We start from the raw sequence: 24,554 nt of genomic DNA on the forward strand, positions 1-24,554 counted from the left end.
GTTGGAGTATAGTCCTGTTGACCAAGTGGAGAGAAGATAGCTCCATGAGAGGCCAAGTACCAGCACATCTTGCTCCACAATGTGGGAGTGCTGCACTTATTTGCAGAGAGGGAGAAGGAGAAGGAGGGCTGTAATGGAGGAGTCCCGTGGAGTTATATGCTACTATTGCCCCCTTTCTGGAGCAGTGTGGTAGAGGTCTAAATGAAGTCCTGTGCAGACACCATCAGACAGATTTTAGCAGCCTTGATACAGGGACCTTGAAGGCAAGAGGAGAATTAAAGAGGGGAGCAGCCACACTTAATGCTGCCAAAAGGATTAAGAGGAATAAGGGTTTAAACCAGGGGTCGGCAACCTTTGAGAAGTGGAGTGCCAAGTCTTCAGTAATTTAAGGTTTCTTGTGCCAGTATTAAATGTTACATTTACAGGGCCCCCGCAACGGAACCCCAGGCCGGCAGCAGGCTGAGCGGTGCCGGCAGCCAGGACCCCGGCTGGCAGGGGCCAGTGGACGGAACCCCAGACCGGCAGCGCGGGTGGCAGACAGAACCCCAGACTGGCAGCGGGAACCCCAGACCGGCAGCGGGCTGAGCAGCTCAGCGCACTGCCGGTCTGGGGTTCCGTCTGCCGCCCATGCTGCCGGTCTGGGGTCCCAGCCGCCAGCCCCGCTCATCCTGCTGCTGGCCTGGATGGATGGAAGCCTGGGCCGGCAGCGGGATGAGTGGTGCCGGCAGCCAGGACCCCGGTTGGCAAGGGCCAGTGGACGGAACCCCAGACCAGCATCTGGGACCCTTGCTGGCAGCAGAGTGCCACTAAAAATCAGCTCGCGTGCCGCCTTTGGCACATGTACCACAGGTTGCCGATCCCTGGTTTAAACAATTATATCCAGGAGGAAAGATATACTAGAAAGGCAGGAGTGGGATGAAATCCATGACAGACCTAAAATTGCTGGGATACTGAATTGCTTTTTAAAATCTGTCTTTAACAAGAAAAATAAAGAGGTCTGACAATTACTAAGAAGTAATGGAGACCTTTTAAATATGATAAACAGGTAATACCTTGGAAAATATGAACAGGTACAAATTAGTAGATACAGATGAAATGCACTTTAGGATGTTTGGGGAATTGCTAAAAATTGACTGTGCTGCTAACAAATGTTGGACAACTGGGGAATTGCAATACTAGAGGATTGGAAAAAAGCTATGGAGGAATCAATTGTCAAAAAAAGAAAGAAGAATGATCCTGGCAATTACTATCTGGTAAATCTTACTTCTGCCCTAACCAAAATTCCCATCCAAAAACTCCATTGACTTAAAGTTAAAGTTGCTCAAGTGTATTTCCTCACAACAATGCAAACTCTTACAAGCGATGAAGCCATAAACTGAGGCAACAGTCACACTCAACACCAGACCAATCTCCAAGCATTAGATCACTATCATCATAATTCTATTACTTTTCCATTATTTACCTTGGTGTTCTCAATCTCTCTCTCCTCCACTAAATTTTGTCCTCTCTCTTACTCATACCTTTATCCCGAGCAGACGCCTTTGTCTGACCTAAGAGCTTCTCTGCTGCCGTCAACTCTTCCCCAGATCCTAGTTTAAATAATCCCCTCAAATCTTGCTATGTGGAGGCAATGGGTTGAATGCTAGGAAGATGAGACGTAAGAATACTGGAATTGAAGCTAGGGATTTCTGTGTGTGGACACTGAGTGGGTTGAATAGTGAAGAGGTGATGAGGGGGAGAGGAAATTAATGTTTAATTAAAAAGAACATAAGAACGGTCATATTGGATTAGACCAATGGTCCATCTAGCCCAGTATCCTGCCTTCCCAGAGCAGCCAGTGCCAGGTGCTTCAGAGGGAATGAACAGAACAGGGCAATTATCGAGTGATCCGTCTCCTGGTGTCCACGCCCAGCTTCTGGCACTCAGAGGCAAGGGACACCCAGAGCGATGGTCCCTGACCATCTTGGCTAATACTCACTGGTGCACAGGTGCCAACTTTTTTCTGCACCAGTGGGAGCTCGCCCACCCCCCCCGCCCCTGGCCCCGCCCCTGGCCCTACTCTGCCCCTGGCCCTACTCCACCCCTGCCCCAAAGTCCCCACCCTAACTCCGCCCCTCCTGCCCTTATTGGACCCCTCCCCAAATCCCCACCCAGGCCCCGCCTCCTCCCCCAAGCGCGCCGTGTTCTGCCACCCCCCCGGCTTGCCACGGGAAACAGCTGTTCTGCGGCGCAAGAGCTGGGAGTGAGTGGGGAGAAGCAGCGCGCTCAGGGGAGGAGGCGGAGTGGAAGCGAGCTTGGGTGGGAGGGCTCCAGCCCCAGAGCACCTACAGAGTCAGCACCTATGCATGGGTGGACCTATCCTCCATGAAATTATCTAATTTTTTTTTAACCCAGTAACAGTTTTGGCCTTCACAGCATCCCCTGACAATGAGTTCTACAAGTTGACTGTGCGTTGTGTGACGAAGTACTTCCTTTTGTTTGTTTTAGCCTGCTGCCTATTAATTTCATCGGGTGACCGCTGGTTCTTGTGTTACAAGAACAACCTTGTAGCTAATGAACTGAAAGCCTCATCTCTCCTCTGTTGCTGTGTGAAAGATCCACACAAATGACAATGCAAACTGACAAACTAAAGGATCCAATCCTTCAAGCAGTTAGTGCCAGGCCTAGTGCAAGGTAGCATGAGTAGGACAACTTGAAATCAGTGGACCTGATCCTCTGTTGCCCTACACTTTTATTAATTAATTATTATTATTATTACTAATCATCATCATCATCATCATCATCGTGCCAGGAAGTCCCAGTCATGAACCAGGACCCAACTATGTTAGGTGCTGTACAAACACAGAACAAAAATACAGTCCCTGACCCAAAGAGTTTACAGTCTATACAAACTGAATGCAAAGTGGGGGTAGAGGAGGTGTTAGAATGCTAGCATGGTGATTTTATAGTATGTTACACCCACTTCACATTCAGTTTGCACAGGTGTAAATGATTACATAGATACAGGGCAGCAGAGAACCAGGCCCATGGTGCTACTCAGAGTAGTAATCACTAGGCCTGGCAGTAAATGGCCCTGATTGACTATACAGAGAATCAGTGAAATTGACTGTACCCATAGTGCAGTCAAATGCACAAAATAAACAATCTGAAATCACAGAGAAAATATTTATTTTACTCTTTCATTTCTAGGAATTTTATGGGTCACTTATAATAAAACTAGGTAAGACTAGAGGTCAGCACCACCATGTTGTGCGACAGACACTTGACAAAATTACCGGACTTAGTGACGGACATTGGCGGGGGGTTATGTCATTCAATCATTCAACCCGTAAAATAGCGCACATAATTTTCCACACTGAAAAAAACCAGTAACCTAGCTAGCGAGCTAATAATAATAATAATAATAAATTCATTGAGATTTTTAGCTGAAAGGTGCTGTACAAGTGCAAAATATTATTATTTAAAATAAGCAATTACTCTCCTCTGTGACTTCAAGATCTGTTTCAAGGCATAGCAAGAGCCTGGATGTGTTCAATGTATAATTTGTTATATAAATTATTTTATTACTGGATTAATTGCCTAGTTACTTGGCTTTCTTCCTGAAATGACACAATAGTGATGAATTGTTTGTTAGAAAAACATATACGTCATGGCAGAGGAAGGGACAGCTAGAAAAATACAATTGCTAGCTTTTAATATTTAATATTCTGTATTCAAATGATGTTAGCGGTTTATCTAAAATTGCCAATCGCAAAAGGGTGTGAGTTCAAAGGAAGCTACTCTGTTTAGCACAGTGCAGTCTTCTGAAAGCTTACGTAGAATGGGGTTCTGATTGTAGATGAAGTGGTGAGCTGTATTAGAAAAGAAAAAAGGCTTAATGGAGATCTGGTGTGTGGCACCCTAGCCATAGAATAATACAAGTAATAAATAATAATAATCCTGGAAACCAGCCTGCAAATAATTTTACTCATGTTGAATTAAATGGAACTACACAAATGAGTAAAATTACTCACGAGTAAATGTTGGCAGAATTGGGCCCAAGTTTTTCTAATGAAAATCTGCATTCCTGAGTTTTTGGGTGGGAACCATGAAACCAGTGAAAGTTAACACGACTGGTTAAACTTTGGAGCCCAGCACCAGAAATTGCAAACCAATTTCCACTTGTTTTTTAAGGCTGGATAAGGAAAAGAATTTCATCGTTGAATGTTAATCAAAATAAAATTTAATGTGTATAGTCTAAAGTTGCCTTTGGGTTATTGAATCATGATTTACAACCCAGCAGAAACTGGTTTCTATTGAGTTCACTTAGGACTTGATCCAAAGTCCACTAAAATCAATGGGTAACCTTCCATAAACTTCAAGGGGCTTTGGAGTCAGGCTCTAAGTGCTGAAGACAATTCTTAGTGCTATAGCATCTGCAAGCAGCAAACTTAGACATACCAGACTCTTTACAGGTGATGTGATTCCTTTTCCTTATTTTAACAACACAATTACATTCTAACTTATTTTCTGGTTTAAAAATCAATTAAAGCATTTTTAAAAATGCATATTTAGCATTAATCCCATCCAAACCCCACTATCCAACTGAGCTTCATGGAGAAATGTGTGACTAAAGCTGCACAATCCTCACTCTAAACTCACCTCGGGCAGCTCCCCATCCCTGCTGTTGCTGGTGGAGGAGTGGTCAGGCAGCTCTGCAGGCACACTGCCTCCGTCTGCAGGCTCTGCCCCCCGCCTCGCTACCATTGGCCACAGTTCCCAGCCAAATTGCTGGGAGATGCAAAGTCAACGCTCGGGGACGGGGGACGGAGGCAGCGGGCAGAGCTGCCTATCCATGCCTCTGCCAGCAACAGCAGGGTCAGGGAGCTACTTGTAGGGAGCCACCCGAGGTGAGCGCCCCCCACTGACCTCAACATTTTTTACCATGGACACTTGTGTCTATGTACGGACACATTGCCAACCCCTGGTTAAAACTGTTTCAGACAGAAGGTGTGGTTTTTATTTCTATTTTTTAAAATGATGATGTTGTGACAGATTGAATCACAGAAACCGCCTTGGGACTGCCAACTGATGTGCCGAGACTACCTCTGAGCCTGTTTTCCCTGGCAGCTTGGGACTTCAGTGCCCTGCCTGGTCTGAGCCAGACACACTAGTCTGCTACAAACACAGACCCAGATTTCAACAACATCCCCCACATGCTTCAGGCTTAACTGAAAACAGCTTAAGAAGTGTTCCTGTCTCCAACTTTCAGATGCCCAGCTCCCAATGGAGTCCAAACCCCAAATAAATCCATTTTACCCTGTATAAAGCTTATACAATTATACCGCATAAACTCATAAATTGTTCACCCTCTATAACACTGATAGAGAGATATGCACAGCTGTTTCTCCCTCCCCCCCCAGTATTAATACATACTCTGGATTAATTAATAAGTAAAAAGTGATTTTATTAAATACAAAAAGTAGGATTTAAGTGGTTCCAACAGACAGAACAAGGTAAATTACCAAACAAAATAAAATAAAACATGCAAGTCTATGCCTAATACAGTAAGAAAGTGATTACAGCTGAAATCTCACCCTCAGAGATGTTCCAGTAAGCTTCTCTTACAGAATAACCTCTTTCTAGTCTGGGTCCAGCAATCACTCATACTCCTATGGTTACTGTCCTTTTTTCCAGTTTCTTTCAGGTATCCTTTGGGGGTGGAGAGGCTATCTCTTGAGCCAGCGGAAGACCAAATGGAGGAGTCTCCCAGAGGCTTAAATAGACTTTCTCTTGTGGGTGGAGACCCCCTCCTCTCGCCTACTCAGAATCCAGCTCCAAGATGGAGTTTTGGAGTCAAGGGCAAGTCACATGTCCATGCATGACTGAGTTCCTTACTAGCCAGGCCACATTCCTGGGAAAGCTCAGATGTGGATTGGTGTCTCTAAGTTCATTGTTAGCTTAAGTGTTTCTTGATTGGGCACTTACTGAGAATAGCCTTTTCTCAGGAAGCTGACCAACTGCTTCACTGAGGCTACTTAAAATAAAACAAGAACATAGCTAATATTCATAGCTTCGAATACAAAAATGATACATGCATACAAATAGGATGAATATATCCAGTAGATCATAACCTTTGCAGAGATATGTTACATGGCATATCTAGCATAAAACATATTCCAGTTATGTCATATTTACTTTCATAAGCATATTTCCATAAAGCATTATGGGGTGCAACGTCACAGATGTTTTTTCTAAAAAGGAAACTATATGGTGATTTGCAGGAAACATTTCCGAAGGGTGAAATTTCAGATTATGGCGTATTCTCCTTGCCAAGAGAAGGCCCAGGTCCATCACTTGGGTTATTTAGAACTAGGTCTGAATTAAGCTCTAGAACAGAATAGTCTTCAGGGAAGAATCTGGCTCCGCTCCCACTAGGATAGACTAGATGGGACATGATAGATAATTTACATCTCTAACTTTTCTAAGCAAAGATGATCCTCAGGACTATGATGGGGAAATATTTGTGGGCAGACTGAATTACAGGAAGTGGGAAGAGGGTTTACCACAATCTCTGCTAATTTCTTGCATTTGTGGCCCTCGCCTGACCACCTGGGGGCTGGAGTCTTTAGGACAGTTATACTAGCTTTCATTTTCTTCTGGCTTCTTTGCATTAAACTAAATTTTGAGCTCCATATTACCAGTTTATCCAGTGTACCAAAACTTCCACAGAAAATTGTCTGGTTGTAAAGTGTGTCTAGTAGGAGCAGGTTGAAATCACCGCCCATGCTCTGATATCATTACATTGCTTATCTAGAGTAACTTTCACTTACAGTTAGCTACCTGCTGCGGAGACTATCCATACTAGAGCTGTGTGGATAACTAATTGATTTGTCAGTTTGGTAAGTAAACCAGAAAAAAAATCATTTTGTATTGACCCAAAACAATTTTTTTTAAACAAAACAATTCTTAAAAAGTTCAGTTTGACCCCAAATAAAATGTTTTATTCTCAATTTTTTTTAACTTATAACAATTTTTAAATAAAATTCCAAACAAAAAGTTGTTTCAAATCAAAAAGTAAAAACATTTTTGGACTTTTTGGGGATTTTTTTTTAACTGAAACAAGTCAGCCAGTTCAACACAAATTCACAAAATGTTTTGGTCAATCAGAGTCTGCCTTTGGTGAAAAAAAGTTTCATCTGAAAAATTTCACCTAGCTCCAGTCCAGACAGAATCCCACAGCGCTTGCCTGTGCCTCCACACTGCATTGCTCAGAGAGCATAGGCTACAGTACACTGACCCTCTCCGATGTGTGGGGGCTGTAGCCTCTGCAAGATCTTGACAGTGTATGACTCAAAGGCAGTCAAAGCACGAGAAGACGAATCCAAGATAGTGTTTTGGGCTCATCAGCATCTAGAGCCTCCTGCCTCTGGACAGAAAAGAGAATGGACCCAGGCAATAGGGAGCAGCAAGTTGCCCTGATTAACTGTAGAGCTTTGCTTCCTGAGGGAACAGATGGATGTCCTACAACCACAGTGACCGTCTGTTTACTTCCTATTTTCTCTGTCCCCCCTTCTTCACTGTCTCTTGCTGCATAGGAGCCTAGTGGACACACAGAAGCAGATGGTACGAGACCAGTGGTGGCAGCTAAGGAGGAAAGAGTCACGGCAGAAGAAGGAGAAGCACAAGAGTGAGCGAGTGCTGCAGACTTTCAAGAGTGCTGTGGAAATGGTCACATCACGCAGTTCCCTGGTGATGTGCTCTGGCCAGAAGCCACTGGCACTGCCCAGGTCTGACCCTGCCCACTTTTCAACCACTTCTCTCAGCTCATGGTGCCAACCAGCCACCACCAGGGAATCCACAAGCAGCCAGAACTCTGCTGAGCCAGCATTCAGTGAGCAAAAGGGCCCCTCCAACCATCAGCTGTCCCAGAGTGAACCACATTCTGCCTCACGGGGCATTCAACCTCTGACCTGGAAGTGAAATTCTACTCCCAGCCCCAGCTCAGCATCTCAGAAGCCCAAACCCACTCCCAGTACAGCATAGCAACCTCTGACCTGGAAACATACTCCAAGGCCTAGTCTAGTGACAATGCCACTTCTTACAGGGTGATGCCATGGGAGACCAGAAGTTCTGTTCACGAGTCCCACTACTTGGCCAGGAACTGTCATGCTGCCTTATCACCACAGAAGCATGGGCACAGTGCTAAGTCATCCAAATGACAAGACTGAGGTGATGGGAAATGACCAGCCCAATAAGGGGTCAGGGAAGTGGTGATGGGGGTCTCGGAGGGTGATAGTACATAGGGATGTGTGTGGTTTATTTCCTGATAACAAACCCATCCCCTTTCTTTTATCCCCTTTTCACTGCAGTTCATCTGTGCTGTGCTACAGAAATGCCCTACCTAACCAAATGCAAGCTACTAAAATTCACACCTCTCACACACTCAGGTGAGGGGAAATAATACCCAGCACCATAAGGGACAGTGGAACTCCACATTCTAGCTCACGGTCACCTGGAAGCTGAAGTGATGACAAAACAAAGGTGAACCTGGGGTTCAGGCAGTCAGATACCACAGTGATGAGCACAGTGTAAATGCTTTGATGAACAAGTTAGATGGAATAGGTAAGCATGCTTCACAATCTCAAGTGCTGGGTGAGCTGCTGGTACCCTGGGTTTGCTCCCCTAGTTAGGGTGTTGTAGTGACAGGGCCTTGAATTACAGTGCTCCCTGGGTTAGAGTGCTGGATGGGTAGGAGTGTCCTGTGTGTGCTCCCCTTGAATGCTAGGTGATTTCAGGTACCTCAAGTGGATGTGATTGTTGGTTGGGAGGTGGGTGCCCTGCATGTGCTCATTTGGTGGGAATGAGGGTACCTTCAATTTGCTCTCCTTGCTCCCCGATTAAGGACAGGGATAGTTCAGAACACTCCTACTGGATGTAACAATGAGTAATGGGATGCAGTCAAGAAAAAGAAAATTTAAGTTACATAGCAGTGCAAACTTCCTAACAGTGAAATGTATTAGTGGTTCTCAACCTTGGGACTGAGACCGAGGCTGGGGCCCGAAGATGCTTTTATTGTGAGGGGAGTCACAAAACTGCAAAATTTAAACTGGCATTAAAAAACTGGTCTGTAGCCCTTGTGGTTGCAAAGAACATCAAACTGGCCATACTGGGTCAGACCAATGGTTCATCTAGCCCAGGATCCTGTCTTCTGGCAGTGGCTTGTGCCAGGTGCTTCAGAAGGAATAAACAGAACAGGGCAATTATTGAGTGATCCATCCCCGTTGTCCAGTCCCAGCTTCTGGCAGTTAGAAGCTTGTTGTTGTTGTTGCTTAGAGTTCGAAGATGACTATGACATAACTGGTTGGTTTGGTTTCTGTGAACACATGAGTGGCTGATCAGGCCAATTTGAGCTTTGAACTGCCTGTGGCAAATTAAACAATAGATGCTGCTATGGGTTGCTTGATTAATAGCAGATGTGCTGCTATTGTGAGATTTATACTGCTGGTGCTTCTGCTCTGCCTCAGCAGTTCTCCTCTGCTCATAGACTGGAGCGCCAGCATGGATGAGGCTGTGCCAGATAGCACGATCAAGAGTGAGATCTTCCCAAAACTCTGGGTCAGTGTTGAACCACCCCAAGAACAACTTGAGGGAGTCCTTGAAACATTTCTTTTGGCCTCCCTAAGAGCACTTTCCCTCCTTTAGCTCACCATAAAAGATCTTTGGCAGGTGCTCATCTGACATTTTGGTGACATGGCTTGCCCATAGAATCATAGAATATCAGGGTTGGAAGGGACCTCAGGAGGTCATCTAGTCCAACCCCTTGCTCAAAGCAGGACCAATCCCCAATTAAATCATCCCAGCCAGGGCTTTGTCAAGCCTGACCTTAAAAACTTCTAAGGAAGGAGATTCTACCACCTCCCTAGGTAACGCATTCCAGTGTTTCACCACCCTCCTAGTGAAAAAGTTTTTCCTAATATCCAACCTAAACCTCCCCCACTGCAACTTGAGACCATTACTCCTCGTCCTGTCCTCTTCTACCACTGAGAATAGTCTAGAACCATCCTCTTGGGAACCACCTCTCAGGTAGTTGAAAGCAGTTATCAAATCCCCCCTCATTCTTCTCTTCTGCAGACTAAACAATCCCAGTTCCTTCAGCCTCTCCTCATAAGTCATGTGTTCCAGACCCCTAATCATTTTTGTTGCCCTTCGCTGGACTCTCTCCAATTTATCCACATCCTTCTTGTAGTGCGGGGCCCAAAACTGGACACAGTACTCCAGATGAGGCCTCACCAATGTCGAATAGAGGGGAACGATCACGTCACTCGATCTGCTGGCTATGCCCCTACTTATACATCCCAAATTGCCATTGGCCTTCTAGGCAACAAGGGCACACTGTTGACTCATATCCAGCTTCTCGTCCACTGTCACCCCTAGGTCCTTTTCCGCAGAACTGCTGCCTAGCCATTCGGTCCCTAGTCTGTAGTGGTGCATTGGGTTCTTCCGTCTAAGTGCAGAACCCTTACCTAAGAACTTACCCTTGTTGAACCTCATCAGATTTCTTTTGGCCCAATCCTCCAATTTGTCTAGGTCCCTCTGTATCCTATCCCTGCCCTCCAGCGTATCTACCACTCCTCCTAGTTTAGTATCATCCGCAAATTTGCTAAGAGTGCAATCCACACCATCCTCCAGATCATTTATGAAGATATTGAACAAAACCGGCCCCAGGACCGACCCTTGGGGCACTCCACTTGATACCGGCTGCCAGCTAGACATGGAGCCATTGATCACTACCCGTTGAGCCCGACAATCTAGCCAACTTTCTACCCACCTTATAGTGAATTCATCCAGCCCATACTTCTTTAACTTGCTGACAAGAATACTGTGGGAGACCGTGTCAAAAGCTTTGCTAAAGTCAAGAAACTATACATCCACTGCTTTCCCTTCATCCACAGAACCAGTAATCTCATCATAGAAGGCGATTAGATTAGTCAGGCATGACCTTCCCTTGGTGAATCCATGCTGACTGTTCCTGATCACTTTCCTCTCGTGTAAGTGCTTCAGGATTGATTCCTTGAGGACCTGCTCCATGATTTTTCCGGGGACTGAGGTGAGGCTGACTGGCCTGTAGTTCCCAGTATCCTCCTTCTTCCCTTTTATAAAGATTGGCACTACATTAGCCTTTTTCCAGTCATCCGGGACTTCCCCGGTTTGCCACGAGTTTTCAAAGATAATGGCCAATGGCTCTGCAATCACAGCCGCCAATTCCTTTAGCACTCTCAGATGCAACGCATCCAGCCCCATGGACTTGTGCATGTCCAGCTTTTCTAAATACTCCCTAACCCCCTCTTTCTCCACAGAGGGCTGGCCACCTACTCCCCATGCTGTGATGCCCAGCGCAGCAGTCTGGGAGCTGACCTTGTTCGTGAAGACAGAGGCAAAAAAAGCAGTGAGTACATTAGCTTTTTCCACATCCTCTGTCACTAGGTTGCCTCCCTCATTCAGTAAGGGGCCCACACTTTCCTTGGCTTTCTTCTTGTTGCCAACATACCTGAAGAAACCCTTCGTGTTACTCTTAACATCTCTTGCTAGCTGCAGCTCCAGGTGTGATTTGGCCCTCCTGATTTCATTCCTACATGCCCAAGCAATATTTTTATACTCTTCCCTGGTCATTTGTCCAATCTTCCACCACTTCTTGTAAGCTTCTTTTTTATGTTTAAGATCCATCTCATCTGTGATTTCATCAACAGAGTATGGATGCTTGGAATGTCTGCCCACATGAGAACCTCAGTATCTTGGGCCTTGTCTTGCCATCTTATCCTCATCAGTTTCCTCAGACAGCCCATGTAAAAGTGATTCCGCTTCATAGCATTGTGACTGTACACCATCCAGGTTTCTCACGCATACATCAAAGTTGGCAATATGATGTCTTTGTAGACCTTCAGATTTGTTTGTTGACTAATGCCTCTATGCTCCCACAATGTGCATGTAGTCTGCCAAAGGCCACACTTGCTTTGACAATTCTGGCATTGATTTCATCATCAGTGTGAACTGCACACAGTGTACTGCTGAGGTAGGTGAACTTGTCCACTGCCTGGCGGGTTTGGCCATTCCCTGTGGTAGTAGGCTGTATATAAGGCTTTCCTGGTGCAGGCTGGTACATCACTTCTGTCTTGATGTTGATTATAAGACCAAAGTTGTCACAAGCTGAAGAGAAATGGTCCATACTCTGCTGCATGTCAGACTCAGATCTGGCATTCAGGGAACAGTAATCAGCAAACAGAAGATCATGAACAGTGACTTCCTGTACCTTCATCTTCACCTGTAGTCTCCTCAAATTGAAAAGCTTGCTATCAGTCTGGTATCTGATGCCAATTCCAATGTCACAGTCACAAAAAGCATCTGTAAGCATGGCAGAAAACATCATACTGAAGAGATTTGGAGCCAACACACAGCTCCGCTCCACTGGTGATTGGGAACGGTTCGGATGACTCACCGTCATCCACAATGCGAGCAAGAATGCCATCATGGAATTGATGAACCATTGTGATTAATTTATCCGGGCAACCGAATTTTGCCATGATCTTCCAAAGGCCCTCCTGACTGACTGTATCAAATGCTTTTGGCAGGTCAATGAAAGTCATGTACAGGTTGGAGTTCTGTTCCTGGCATTTCTCCTGAAGATGAAAAGCTGCAAACCCCATTTCTATAGTCCCAAGTCCTTTTCTGAAGCCACGCTAACTCTCAGGCAGGAGCTCTTGTTCAATGTGTTGCATAAGGTGATTCAGCAGAATTCTGTCAAGAATTTTGCCAGCTACTGCCAACAGGGAGATGCCCCAATAGTTGTAGGATTGTCTGTTGCCTTTTCGCTTGTACAAGTGGACGATGGATGCATCCTTGTACTCCTGCGATATAGTTCCTTGAGTCCACATTGATTGGAAAAATTCAGTCAGTTTCAGAGCCATGTGTGAGCCTCTGGCCTTGTAGACTTCAGCTAGTATAGCATCTGCTCCAGGTGCTTTGCCATTTGACAGCAGGTTAATTGCTTTCACAGTTTCAATCAGCATTGGGGGATCAGCAAGAGATATGTTGATATCAATCTGGGGCAGTCGATCATTTGCCTCTTCACTAATAGATGACTGTTGATTGAGGATGTGGTTAAAGTGTTCTGCTCACTTTCAGTTCAGTATCTTTTATTTATCAGAGAGCAGTGTGGTGCCATCAGCATTCAGTATTGGAGATGTTCCTGATGACTGTGGCCTGTAGATTGCCCTCAGAGCATCATAGAAGTTCTTCATGTCATTCCTGTCTAGGTAGGATTGCATCTCATCTGCCTTGTTGCTTAGCCATGAGTTTTGCATCTTTCTAAGTTTGCATTGGACAGGCCTCTTGATGTTGTTGAAGGCTGGCTTCTTAGATGTTGAAGTGCTTTATGGAACCGATGTTTCTCGTTCAATATTTTCCCTGTGTCAGTATCGTTTTCATCAAACCAATCCTGATGTTTACGTGTGATGGAACAGAGAGGGTATTGGATGCAGTCGAGTATACAGTCTCTAAAAGATGCCCAATTTTTCTAAATGTTATTAGAGTTTGCATCAATTGTTACAAGTTGGTTGTGCAGTTCTTCAGGAAAAGCTTGTTTCACATTCTGCTGTTTCAGTTTGGAGACATTAAGTTTTTAGTTGTTTTTTTACCTTGTGGTTGCCTACTAGGATGTATCCCAATATTCAGCTTGGAGATTTCGAGCCTGGGATCAATCTAGCATTCAGCACTTCTCATGGCCTTTGTCACTCAAACACCCTGTGTGTCTCTTCTCTTGATGATGAGGCAGTCAGTGAGATGCCAGTGCTTGAAGAATAGATGAATCCAAGATGTCTTGTTGTGGTTTGACAAACAGAAGACTATTGGTGTCGAGGAGGTCATGTTCAGCACATTTTCTCAGCAGGAGGAGCACATTGCTGTTGCATTTTTCAAGACCATTTTTTCCAATAATGCCTGGCCATGCCGGATAATCTGCGCCAACTCTACATTGAAGTCACCAAGGATGATGAGCTTGTCTGCCTTTGGCGCTTCTGCAATAAGAAACCCCAGGTCTTCGTAAAATTTGTCCTTGATCACATCTGGGTTCGTCATGGTGGGTACATAGGATGATAGTTGCACATCTTTTTCCAAACAGCGGGAGTCTCATTAGCATGAAATATGTGTAAGCTTGCTAACTAGCTGTGTTTTGATGGCAAACCCAACACCAGCTTCACATTGCTCTTCTTTACTATGGCCACTCCAGAAAAAGATATATCTGGCTCCTTTTTCAGTGAGTTGTCCTTCTTCAGCTAGGTGAGTTTCACTCAGGGCTGCTATCTGGATGTTGCATCTGGCCAGTTCTCTACCAACTAGAGCTGTTCTTCTCTCTGGTCTATCTGCTACTATGCAGTCCACTAATGTGTGCGCAATCCAAGCATCAATGGTGAGTGGTGTCACCTTTGTCTTTTTGTGTGGTTTTCAACCACTATAGCACAATTCCCATAGGCCATGGTATGCTGAGCAGGGTTAAGGTGAAGCAGACAATGTTTAGGGCACCTTTTTTAGCCCCTTTCTCATACTATGGAGGGGAGCAGTGTGATCCTAAATAGGACTGCTCGGTCACCCAAGGGGCTGCCAAACTCCATTGTTGCTTCAGTCCAGTGAAAAGCGAGCCTATGCCCTGAGCCACCTATGTGCAAGTCTGTAGCTATAGCTTCCAGTGTATCCATGCCTGCTGCTTTGCTGCTCACTTATCACCACATTATGTGAGGTGGGGATGAGTAGTTGATATCATGACTAGCGCGTGAATTGGATTTAAGTGAGGGAAAATTGCAGAGAGTCACTCTCACTCTCTCATCCAGATCTGTCTCAATTCAATGGCATGACAATGTTGTGATGTCTGGAGACAAAACTGGATGCAGTGGATGGCCATCAGGTCCTACTGCACCCAAATTGATGGCCTGGGCTGTCCACACAGTTCTTGCCATATACCTTCAAGCTGGGGAGATGAGCATATCTGCTTAACTGCCTGGCCCACCAGAGAGAACTTCCCAGGGGAAGCCAGGTATAGCTGTCCACTCTGGTACACAGTCACAGGTAGTACCATCTACTGTTACTTATGGTCTTGTCTTGAAAAGTCTGGACCATGCTTTGTCTGGAACCTCACCTCAGACCTGTGGTGATCTGGTAGAGCAAGGGTGGCCCTACCTGAAGTACAAGACTCTGGACGATGTAGTTCTGAGGGTCACTGAGACACACCAGCCTCTCCAATGCAACAAGATAATGGTTAGGGGCTTAGGATACCCAGAGCATGGGGTTGCATCCCTGATCATCTTGGCCAATAGCCATTGATGGACCTGTGCTCCAACATTTGAATGTAAATTGCTGCAGAAACTGGGTTTATTGAATATGCAGCTTGTTCCCACAGAAACGTGTAGGGAGAAAATATTCATAAAAGGGTAAACTAAAATATATGTACCTGCATGCAAGCTTTGCTAATTTAGGGTCAGGTCCTGGCCCCATGGCAAAACTCCTATTGACTTCAGTGGCACTGGGATTGGGCCCGAAAGTCAATGGCACTTCCCATAGTCCTCTGTATTTTTTTTGTAAAAACATTAAACTTTTGTTCAAACTTTGAAACAAGCTTGAAATAATTGTACTTATTTCTTTGTGAATTTTTACACCTATTTTGACTTTTGAGCAGATCTCTATTTTTTGTCCACGGCGTATGCTACAATGAACTTAATAATACAACATGTATTGGTCTTTTGGGCTGAAACAGTACAAAGGATTAGAATCATAGAGTTTAAGGCAAGAAAGGACCACCAGATCATCTAGATTCTGGGATATGGGCTCACAGGAGACAAAATAAGAGGATGGTTTGGAGACCAAAGGTGGGAAATAGTTGAAAAACCTTGTATTGGTCTGTAGACTTGTCTTGTCGAGGAAAGTGACAGAAGTCTCAGAATCTGGGATTTTTAAAGATGGATTAGACAGAGCCTAGAGAATAACATGTAAGGAACATTGCCCCTCTTACCCAAGCAGGGAGTGGGTGGTGGTGAAGGATTGGGGTAATGGAAAGATGGGAGCAACTAGGTAATATTCATCTCTGATTCTATGATACATTTCAAAGGAAGGACGTGGCAAAAGCAGGAGTTCTGAGCCAGAAGGACATTTTAGTTTATGCTAATGAAAAATGTTTGTTGTTATCTTGTGACGTTTAACAAATATGTAAAACAACTGATGATGCTATTCAGGAGCCTGATGTCTTGAGCTTCATTTCTGCATATACAATGAAATTTTCAGAACTATGCATGTTACCTATGCAGTCCTCTCTCCCTCCCAGCCCCCTCTGTGAGTGTGTACATATATATTTATATATACACATAAACACATAATGGGCCCAATTCTCCTCTTACTTAAACCTGTTTTATTTGTTTTACTCCTCTGTAAATACACTGACTTTAATGGAATTTCCCTGATTTACCTCAGTGTAGATGAGAGGAGAATCAGGCCTAATGTGTATAAAATGTGGGTACGCAACAAACAAAAGCTTAGAAGGACTAGATGTGATTTCAGTATTCAAAATGCACCAGGCTGAGTACTCTCTTAACACATGTACAAACGAGTCTGTTTCTCCTTTTACCCAATGAAATTTCAACCATTAGAATTTATAAAGAAGGAAAGTTAAACAAGTTGGGCCTCAGAGCTGGCTTCCAAAGACGTCAATGAGTGTCGTGGAGCAGCAGCACTTGCAGGATCAAGACCTTTTTAGAAAAATTTCACTAAAGGCCTAATAAGAGCCCCCAGAATAGTAGGCATAAATGAGACCAGTGAAGAAGGAGACTCGTGATGACGGAACAAGACAAATGAGGCACTGGCTTGATTGCAGTACATTATGCTTACATGAAATACCAGGAAAAATTATCATTTTATTACTAAAATCTGTTATGAGATTTGGCTTTTATGGTAATTATGTTTTGATAAATAACAAGTAGTATCTGAATGTTATTTTTACTTTCTTGCAATTGCAAAAATTTTAACAGATTTACAAAAATTAAAAAACAAACAATTTGAAAATAAAGATCTAATGTTTTCCATACAAATTAAAACCTAAATCCTGCTTTCTGCAAGGACTCTATGATGTATAGGACAGAGTGTGAGGCTTTGAGCAATGAAGTAGTAAAAGGGGAAGCGTTTACAATTGGCATTGGCATGTATGTGACTAAAGTGAAGCTTATTGATTTGTAGAGAAAATCTCTAACTTCAGTCTATGTCTGTCTGTCCTTTAGGGATTGTCTACACACAAAAGTTGTGTTGTTTTAACTATAGCTGTATAGTTAAAGCAGTACAATACCCCCACCCCATCCCCAGGAAGGGAAATAAGTTATACAGGTATGAGGCACCTTTGTACCTTCATACCAGTATAACTGTATCCACACCAGGGATGTACTGGCATAGCTATTTTGATAAAAAATAATCCCACCCCTGTCTGAAACAGTTAGACCAGTTCAAAATCTGTCTGTCAATCAGGCCTGAAACTGTGAGCTTTCTAGGGCAGGAACCATCTATTCTTGTATGGATGGAAAGCACCTAGGACATCATGGGTGCTACATTAAACCACTACTAATAATCATAGCCAGAATGGAAGACTTAAACTTCAGGCCCTTACTTCCTGATGCCTTGAGACACACAGTCTTGTTAGTGGAACTGAGTAATTCTGTTTTGCAGAAAGAAAAGGAGTACTTGTGGCACCTTAGAGACTAACAAATTTGTCTGAGCATAAGCTTTCGTGAGCTATCTGATGAAGTGAGTTGTAGCTCACGAAAGCTTATGCTCAAATAAATTTGTTAGTCTCTAAGGTGCCACAAGTACTTTTTTGTGAATACAGACTAACATGGCTGGGAGGAGGGATAGCTCAGTGGGGGTTTGAGCATGGGCCTTCTAAATCCAGGGTTGTGAGTTCAATCCTTGAGGGGGCCATTTAGTGATCAGGGCAAAAATTGGGGATTGGGGGGGTTAGACTAGATAACCTCTGGAGGTCCCTTCCAACTCTAACCTTCTATGTTTGAAGGGTAAACATACTCTGAAATCTGTTTTGCAGGAATTTTTACGACATACATAGGGACAGTTTCCTGTCTTGGCCACTAGGTGTCACATCAGTATCAAAAGTCAGAAGATGCCATGGGCTGTCTCAAGCCTGGACATACACTGGGAGAGATGAGTTAATGTCAGTAGCAATTGCCCTAATACTAGCACCAAGAACTTTGTGCCTGTCGCTTGGTCTCTTTTTAGAGACTAGACCCTTCTGAAGCAGACAATCTCCTGCCCAAGGCCTCTCCTCAGATCCCCTTGTGGATCTCCTTTGCTTTTTCCTCCCTGAAAAGCATTGCCACAGTGACTCTCCCTTCCTCTAAGTGGAACACTTTTCTAGGTGTCAGCTAGAAGGGCCCCAGCCCAGTCATCCCGGGGCTGATCTTGCTACCTTAAGTGTGAAAGACCAGGCTTGGCTTGCAAGGTGGCGTGAAATGGGGGAGCAGTGACTGGCCTATTCAAAGTCCTCCTTTCTTTCAGTCCTTTTTCACAGAGCCACCTCAGCAGTGCAAACAGCATTACGGAAAGGTTTGCAGCATTAAACAGCCCACTGGTGCAGGAACACAAAGCAAAGGTAAGAAAGGTAAAAGGTAGAATACAAAACAGTGTGAATATGAGCAGAAGAAATGTGGCTGTGTCCCCATCACTATCCACACGAGAATGCCAATAGCCATAAAATAAGACCTCGGAATACAACAAAAACATTTTTTTAATGAAATGGACAATTTGGGAAAAACAATAAGAAAGAAACAGCTGTGTCAGAGAAAATGTGTGTAAAAGGGAGCTAGAGGGGGCATATATGTAAGAGACAAAACCTGTAGAGAGGGTGAATGAGTGTATCTGTGAGAATAAGAGGCAAGTTTGCGAGTGAATGAATGTGTAAATAGTGAGGCCCTAGCTGCAGGGTGACAAATGTAAAGAGAAGTTCAGACAAAGCACAAATTTGGGAAAGTTCTGGCCTACTGAAACCACAATTTTCTGACTTCTCTCTAAGCTGTGGCAGAAATAGCTAATATACCTGTGGTGTCTGAGAATGTATCGCTACATAAATGAGTGCTATGGAAGAAAGTTTTGAATTATTGAAGAAATAAGTTCGTATCACATGGGCTAGTCCATCCTCTGATCAGTTCCCTTACAGGAATTACCATAAACCAGATGTGGGCAAACTTTTTGGCCCAAGGGCCACATCAGGGTATGGAAATTCTATGGCAGGTCATGAATGCTCATGAAATTGGGGGTTGGGGTGTGGGAGGGGTGAGGGCTCTGGCTGTGGGTGCGGGCTCTGAGGAGGGGCCAGAAATGAGGAGTTCAGGGTGCAGGAGGGGGCTGCGGGCTGAGGCGAGTGGTGGGGTGCAGGGAGAGTGAGGGCTCCAGCTGGGGATGTGGGCTCTGAGGTGGGGCTGGGGATGAGGGGTTGGGGGTGCAGGAGGATGCTCCGGACTGGGACCGAGGGGTTTGGAGGGCAGGAGGGGGATCAGGGCTGGGGCAGGGGGTTGGGGCATGGGAGGGGTCAGGGGTGCAGGCTCCGGGCACCGCTTACCTCAAGCAGCTCCCAGAAGTAGTGGCATGTCCCGCCTCTGGCTCCTAAGCAGAGGCACAGCCAGGCAGCTCTGTGCACTGCCCCTTCCACAGGCACTGCCCCTGCAGCTCCCATTGGCCACGGTTCCCGGCCTATGGGAGCTGCAGGGGCGGTGCTTGGGGCAGGGACAGCATGTGGAGGTTCCTGGTTGCCCCTATGCATAGGAGTTGGAGGGGGGACATGCCGCTGCTTCCAGGAGCCATGCAGAGCCATGGCAAGCACGGAGCAGAGCAAGCCTCTGACCCTGCTCCCCAGCTTGAGCACTGGAGTGGGGCAAGCCCCGGGCCCTGCTTCCTGAAGGGAGCTCTCGGACCAGATTAAAACGTCTGAAGGGTCAGATGCAGCCCCCGGGCTGTAGTTTGCCCACCTCTGCCATAAACCCCTTAATCACCACAAAGGCTATGTTGTTATGGTGGTGCCATTGGGTCAATATAGTGAAGGCTGTGTTCTGTTTTGCATTTAAAATGGAAGTTCAACCTATTTGTTTTATATAAAAAACCCAGTGTATCTGCCCAAATTTTCAGCACATCTGAGGAAAGCTTGACTTTTCTGAGGCGTTTGAAGAAAATCATTTAATTGGTTTCTGAGTTCTAATTGTTGGCCAAAAAAAGTTCACATTTTGAGTCTCATGATTTTTAGGATCTTCTAGTCTAAAAACAACAAACTGTAGAAAGATAAAACTGTGTATGTACAGTGTGAGAGTTTGGTGGGCTCTCTGGTGTAATTTTTTTTTTTTTTGTAAATTAACAATAAGAAAACATACGATAAGCATTCTTTCTCACAACTGAATTCTTATGTGTGTTGTTACCCAATAGAGAACAAGATTTATGACAATCAGGATTCTCTACAAAGATCAAAGACCCAAAGCTCCATGAAACTGTTTAGCTGGTTCACACTCTTTAATTTGTGAACTGTTTCACACAGGTCCTAGTTTTGACTCATTCCACAAATGTAGAATCATAGAAATGTAAGGCTAGAAGGGACCCAAGAGATCATCCAGTCCAGGTCACGTCTAGAACATCCCTGATAGGTGTTTGTCTAACCTTTCTTAAACACCTCCAATGATGGGGATTCCACAACCTCCCTTGGAAGCCTATTCCAGTGCTTAACTATTCTTATAGTTATAAAGTTTTTCATATCTAATTTAAATCTCCCTTGCTGCAGATTAAACCCATTGCTTCTTGTTCGACCTTCTGTGGACATGGAGAACAATTCATCACCATCCTCTTTATTATCGCTCTTACCATATTTGAAGACAGTTATCAGGACCCCACTTCATCTTCTTTTCTCAAGACTAAACATGCCCAGTTTTTTTTAAACCTTTCCTCATAGATTAGGTTTTCTAAACCTTTTATCATTTTTGTTGCTTTCCTCTGGACCTTCTCTAATTTGTTCACACCTTTCCTGAAGTGTGGAGCCCAGACTTGGACCCAGTATTCCAGCTAAGGCCTTACCAGTGCTGAGTAGAGTGGGACAATTACCTTCCATGTCTAACATATGAAACTCTTGTTAACACACCTTATGTTAGATTGTTTTACAACTGCCTTATATTGTTGCCTCTTATTCAATTTGTGATTCACTGTAGTCTCCAGATCCTTTTCTGCAGTACTACTGCCTCACCAGTTATTTCCCATTTTGTAGTTGTGCATTTAATTTTCCTTCCTCAGTGTAGTACTTTGTGCTTGTCTTTATTGAATTTCATATAATTGATTTTAGACAGATTCTCCAATTTGTCAAGGTTGTTTTGAATTCCAATCCAATCCTCCTCCAAAGTGCTTGCAACCCCACCCAGCTTAGTGTCATCCACAGATTTTTATTAGCATACACCCCAAAGTGTTATTCAAAACAGTAATGAAAATATTGAATAGGACTAGACCCAGGACAGACTTGTGGGACCTCCTTAGATACAGCCTTCCAGCTTAACAGTGAACCATTGATATCTACTCTTTGAGTACAGTCTTTCAACCAGTTCTGCACCCACATTACAATAAATTCATTCAGACCACACTTCCATAGTTTGCTTATGAGAATATCATGTGGGACTGTGTCAAAAACCTTACCAAAATCCAGATATATCATGTCTACAACTTTCCCCCTATCCACTAGACCAGTAACCCTGTCAAAGAAGGAAATTAGGTTGGTTGGCAAGATTTGTTCATGACAAATCCATGCTGGGTGTTCCATATAATCCTATTATCCTTGAGGTGTTTACAAACTGATTGTTTAATCATTTGTTCCAGTGTCTTTCCAGTAACTGACATTAGGCTGACTGGTCTATAATTCCCTGGGTCCTCTTTTTTCCCCCTTTTAAAGATAGGTGCTATGTTTGTTCTTCTCTAGTCCTCTGGGACCTCAGCTGTCCTCCATGAGTTCTAATGGTTCCAGTATTGCTTCAGCTAGTTCTTTAAGTACCCTAGGATGAATTTCATATGTCCCTGCCAACTTGAATATATCTAACTTATTTTCTTTCCCTATTTTGACTTGTGTTCTCCCTTGTTCTTAGCATTGTATTAAGTGTCTGGTCACAATCAACCTTTTTATGAAGACTGAAGCAAAACAGACATTAAACACTTCAGCCTTCTTGATATCATCCATTATTAGGTCTCCTTCCCCGCTAAGTAGAGGACCTAGATTTTCCTCCATCTTTCTCTTTGTAAAACCATTTTTATTGCTTTCTATGTCCCTTGCTAAGCATAACTGATTTAGTGCCTTAGCTATTCTGATTTTTTCCATACATGGACATGCTAGTCTTTTGTACTCATCCATAGCAATCTGTCCATGATTCCATTTTTTATAGGGTTCCTCTTTGATTTCCAGGTCATTAAAGAGTTCCTGGTGGAACCATATTGGCCTCTTACTAATTTTCCTTCATATCAGGATAGTTTGCCATTGCGCCTTTAATATTGTCTCTCTGAGAAACTGCCAGCTCTCCTGAACTCCTTTTTCCCTTAGATTTTCTTCCCATGGGACCTTACCTACCAGTTCTCTGAGTTTGTTAAAGTCTGGTTTTTGAAGTTCATTGTCCTTATTCTCCTGCTCTCACTCCTTCCTCTCCTTAGAATCATTAAATCTATCATTTCGCGATCACTTTCACAAAAATTGCCTTCCACCTTCAGATTGGCTACCAATTCCTCCTTGTTGGTCAGAATCAAGTCTAAAATGGCTCCCCTCCCTCGTCGTTCCCCCCCCCAGTTATTTCCTCCACCTTCTGAACCAAAGCTGTCTCCAATACATTCCAAGAAATTATTGGACATTTTGTGTTTTGATGTATTACTATTCCGGCGGACGTTTGAGTAGTTAAAGTCCCCCAGTACCACCAGGTCTTGTGTTTTGGATATTTGTGTTATTTGTTCTAGAAATGCCTCATCCTTCTCCACCTCCTGATCTGGTGGTCTGTAGTAGACCCCCTACCATGACCTCACCCCTGTTTTTCTCCCCTTTTATCTTCACCCAGAGACTTTCAGTTGGTCTGCCTCCCACGTCCTTCTGGACCTCAGAGTATATATTCTTGATGCACAATGCAACACCTCCTCCTTTTTTTCTCTGCCTGTCTTGCCTGAACACAGTGTACACCCCTATGCCACTCGTCTAGTCATGAGATTTATCCCACAAAGTCTCTGTGAAGTCAATGAAGTCATAATTTAGCTTATGTACTAATACTTCCAGTTCTTCCTCTTTATTCCCCATACCCCTTACATATGTAATACAGATCTAAGATCATAGAATCCCAGAGTTGGAAGGGATCTCAGGAGGTCATCTAGTCCAACCCTCTGCTCAAAGCAGGACCAATCCCCAATTTTTGTCCCAGATCCCAAATGGCCCCCTCAAGGATTGAACTCACAACCCTGGGTTTAGCAGGCCAATGCTCAAACCACTGAGCTGAGCTAATTCTCCCCACCAGACACTTTTAGTCCATTTGTTGCACCTAATGACCCTGTTGTAACTTTCTATTTCCCCTCACCAACCCTCTGTTAAGATCACCTTTTTTATATTTGTCTGTTGGGTTTTGTCCTTTGAATGTAGTTTCAAGTTTACACCTAGTATACTGTGTGTTGGTGTGTCTATCTCTTTGTCTTTCTCTAGGAGTGTGCAGGAGGTTCTATACTGTTCAACCCGGAGCTTCACATAGCAGCTCTGGATAGGATTGGTTGGCTGTCCTTCCATTTACAGCCGGCAGAGGGCACTCTACTCTTACAAGTACATCCCTGACACAGTCCAGGGAAAACTCCTACACAAATACACACACACCCACCAAAAAGGCCCAACTCAAAACAAACTCTACTGAGAAAAGGTTTTTTAAACCCCTTAAAATCCAGTCAGGTAACAGGCTTGTGAGCCAAAGAGGGCACGTGAGGCCCAGGGCTGCCAGTGAGACAGAGCAGAGGTTGGATGGCTAAGCTTGAATTTTGCAGGGCTGTTTCTTTGCAGAGGGACCACCCCTATGCTCCCATGGATCACTGGGCAAGTCTATTCCCAATGTCACATTGTTTTGCTGCGCAGTAGAAAAGCCACAAGGCAAGCTTCTCTCTAGGGGGTGGAGACAGACACAGGCGGAGTCAGATCTCACGTACTTGAACCTTTAACTTCCTTTTCCGTAATTTGGAACATACTTGTTCCCCTTCCAGAACCCATTTTTTTAATTCCTTCCTTCAGGCTGTAGAAATAATTGTGTTTTTTTTTTAAAGTCCTGCTGCTTATTGGAGGCTCCAAAACAAAACAAGGAAATGTGAGTGTGCAGCCCTCCCCGTCCACCTCCGACACAACTGCTCGGGGGGGGTGGGTGGACGAGACGACCAGATTTCCCTTCCCCCAGTGTTGTGGCTGCTACAGTCACAGGTTTTGAACACAGCTGGTTTTGCCTGAAACAAGATAAAAAATAATG

General features: G+C 44.3%; 1 protein-coding gene across 1 annotated transcript in view; it reads left to right on the forward strand.

Moving 5' to 3' along the window:
* The window catches only part of LRRC74A (leucine rich repeat containing 74A), a 31,822-nt gene extending 22,274 nt beyond the window's left edge, over positions 1–9,548 (forward strand). Inside the window, exons 13-14 of the mRNA XM_073350348.2 lie at positions 7,578–7,769; positions 9,527–9,548. Of these exons, the coding sequence (XP_073206449.1) occupies positions 7,578–7,769; positions 9,527–9,548 (214 nt within the window). The remainder of the gene's footprint in view (positions 1–7,577; positions 7,770–9,526) is intronic.
* The last annotated feature ends 15,006 nt before the right edge of the window (positions 9,549–24,554 follow it).

The sequence above is a fragment of the Lepidochelys kempii genome, chromosome 6 (genome assembly GCF_965140285.1).
Source record: "Lepidochelys kempii isolate rLepKem1 chromosome 6, rLepKem1.hap1, whole genome shotgun sequence".
Classification (NCBI taxonomy): Eukaryota; Metazoa; Chordata; order Testudines; family Cheloniidae; genus Lepidochelys; species Lepidochelys kempii.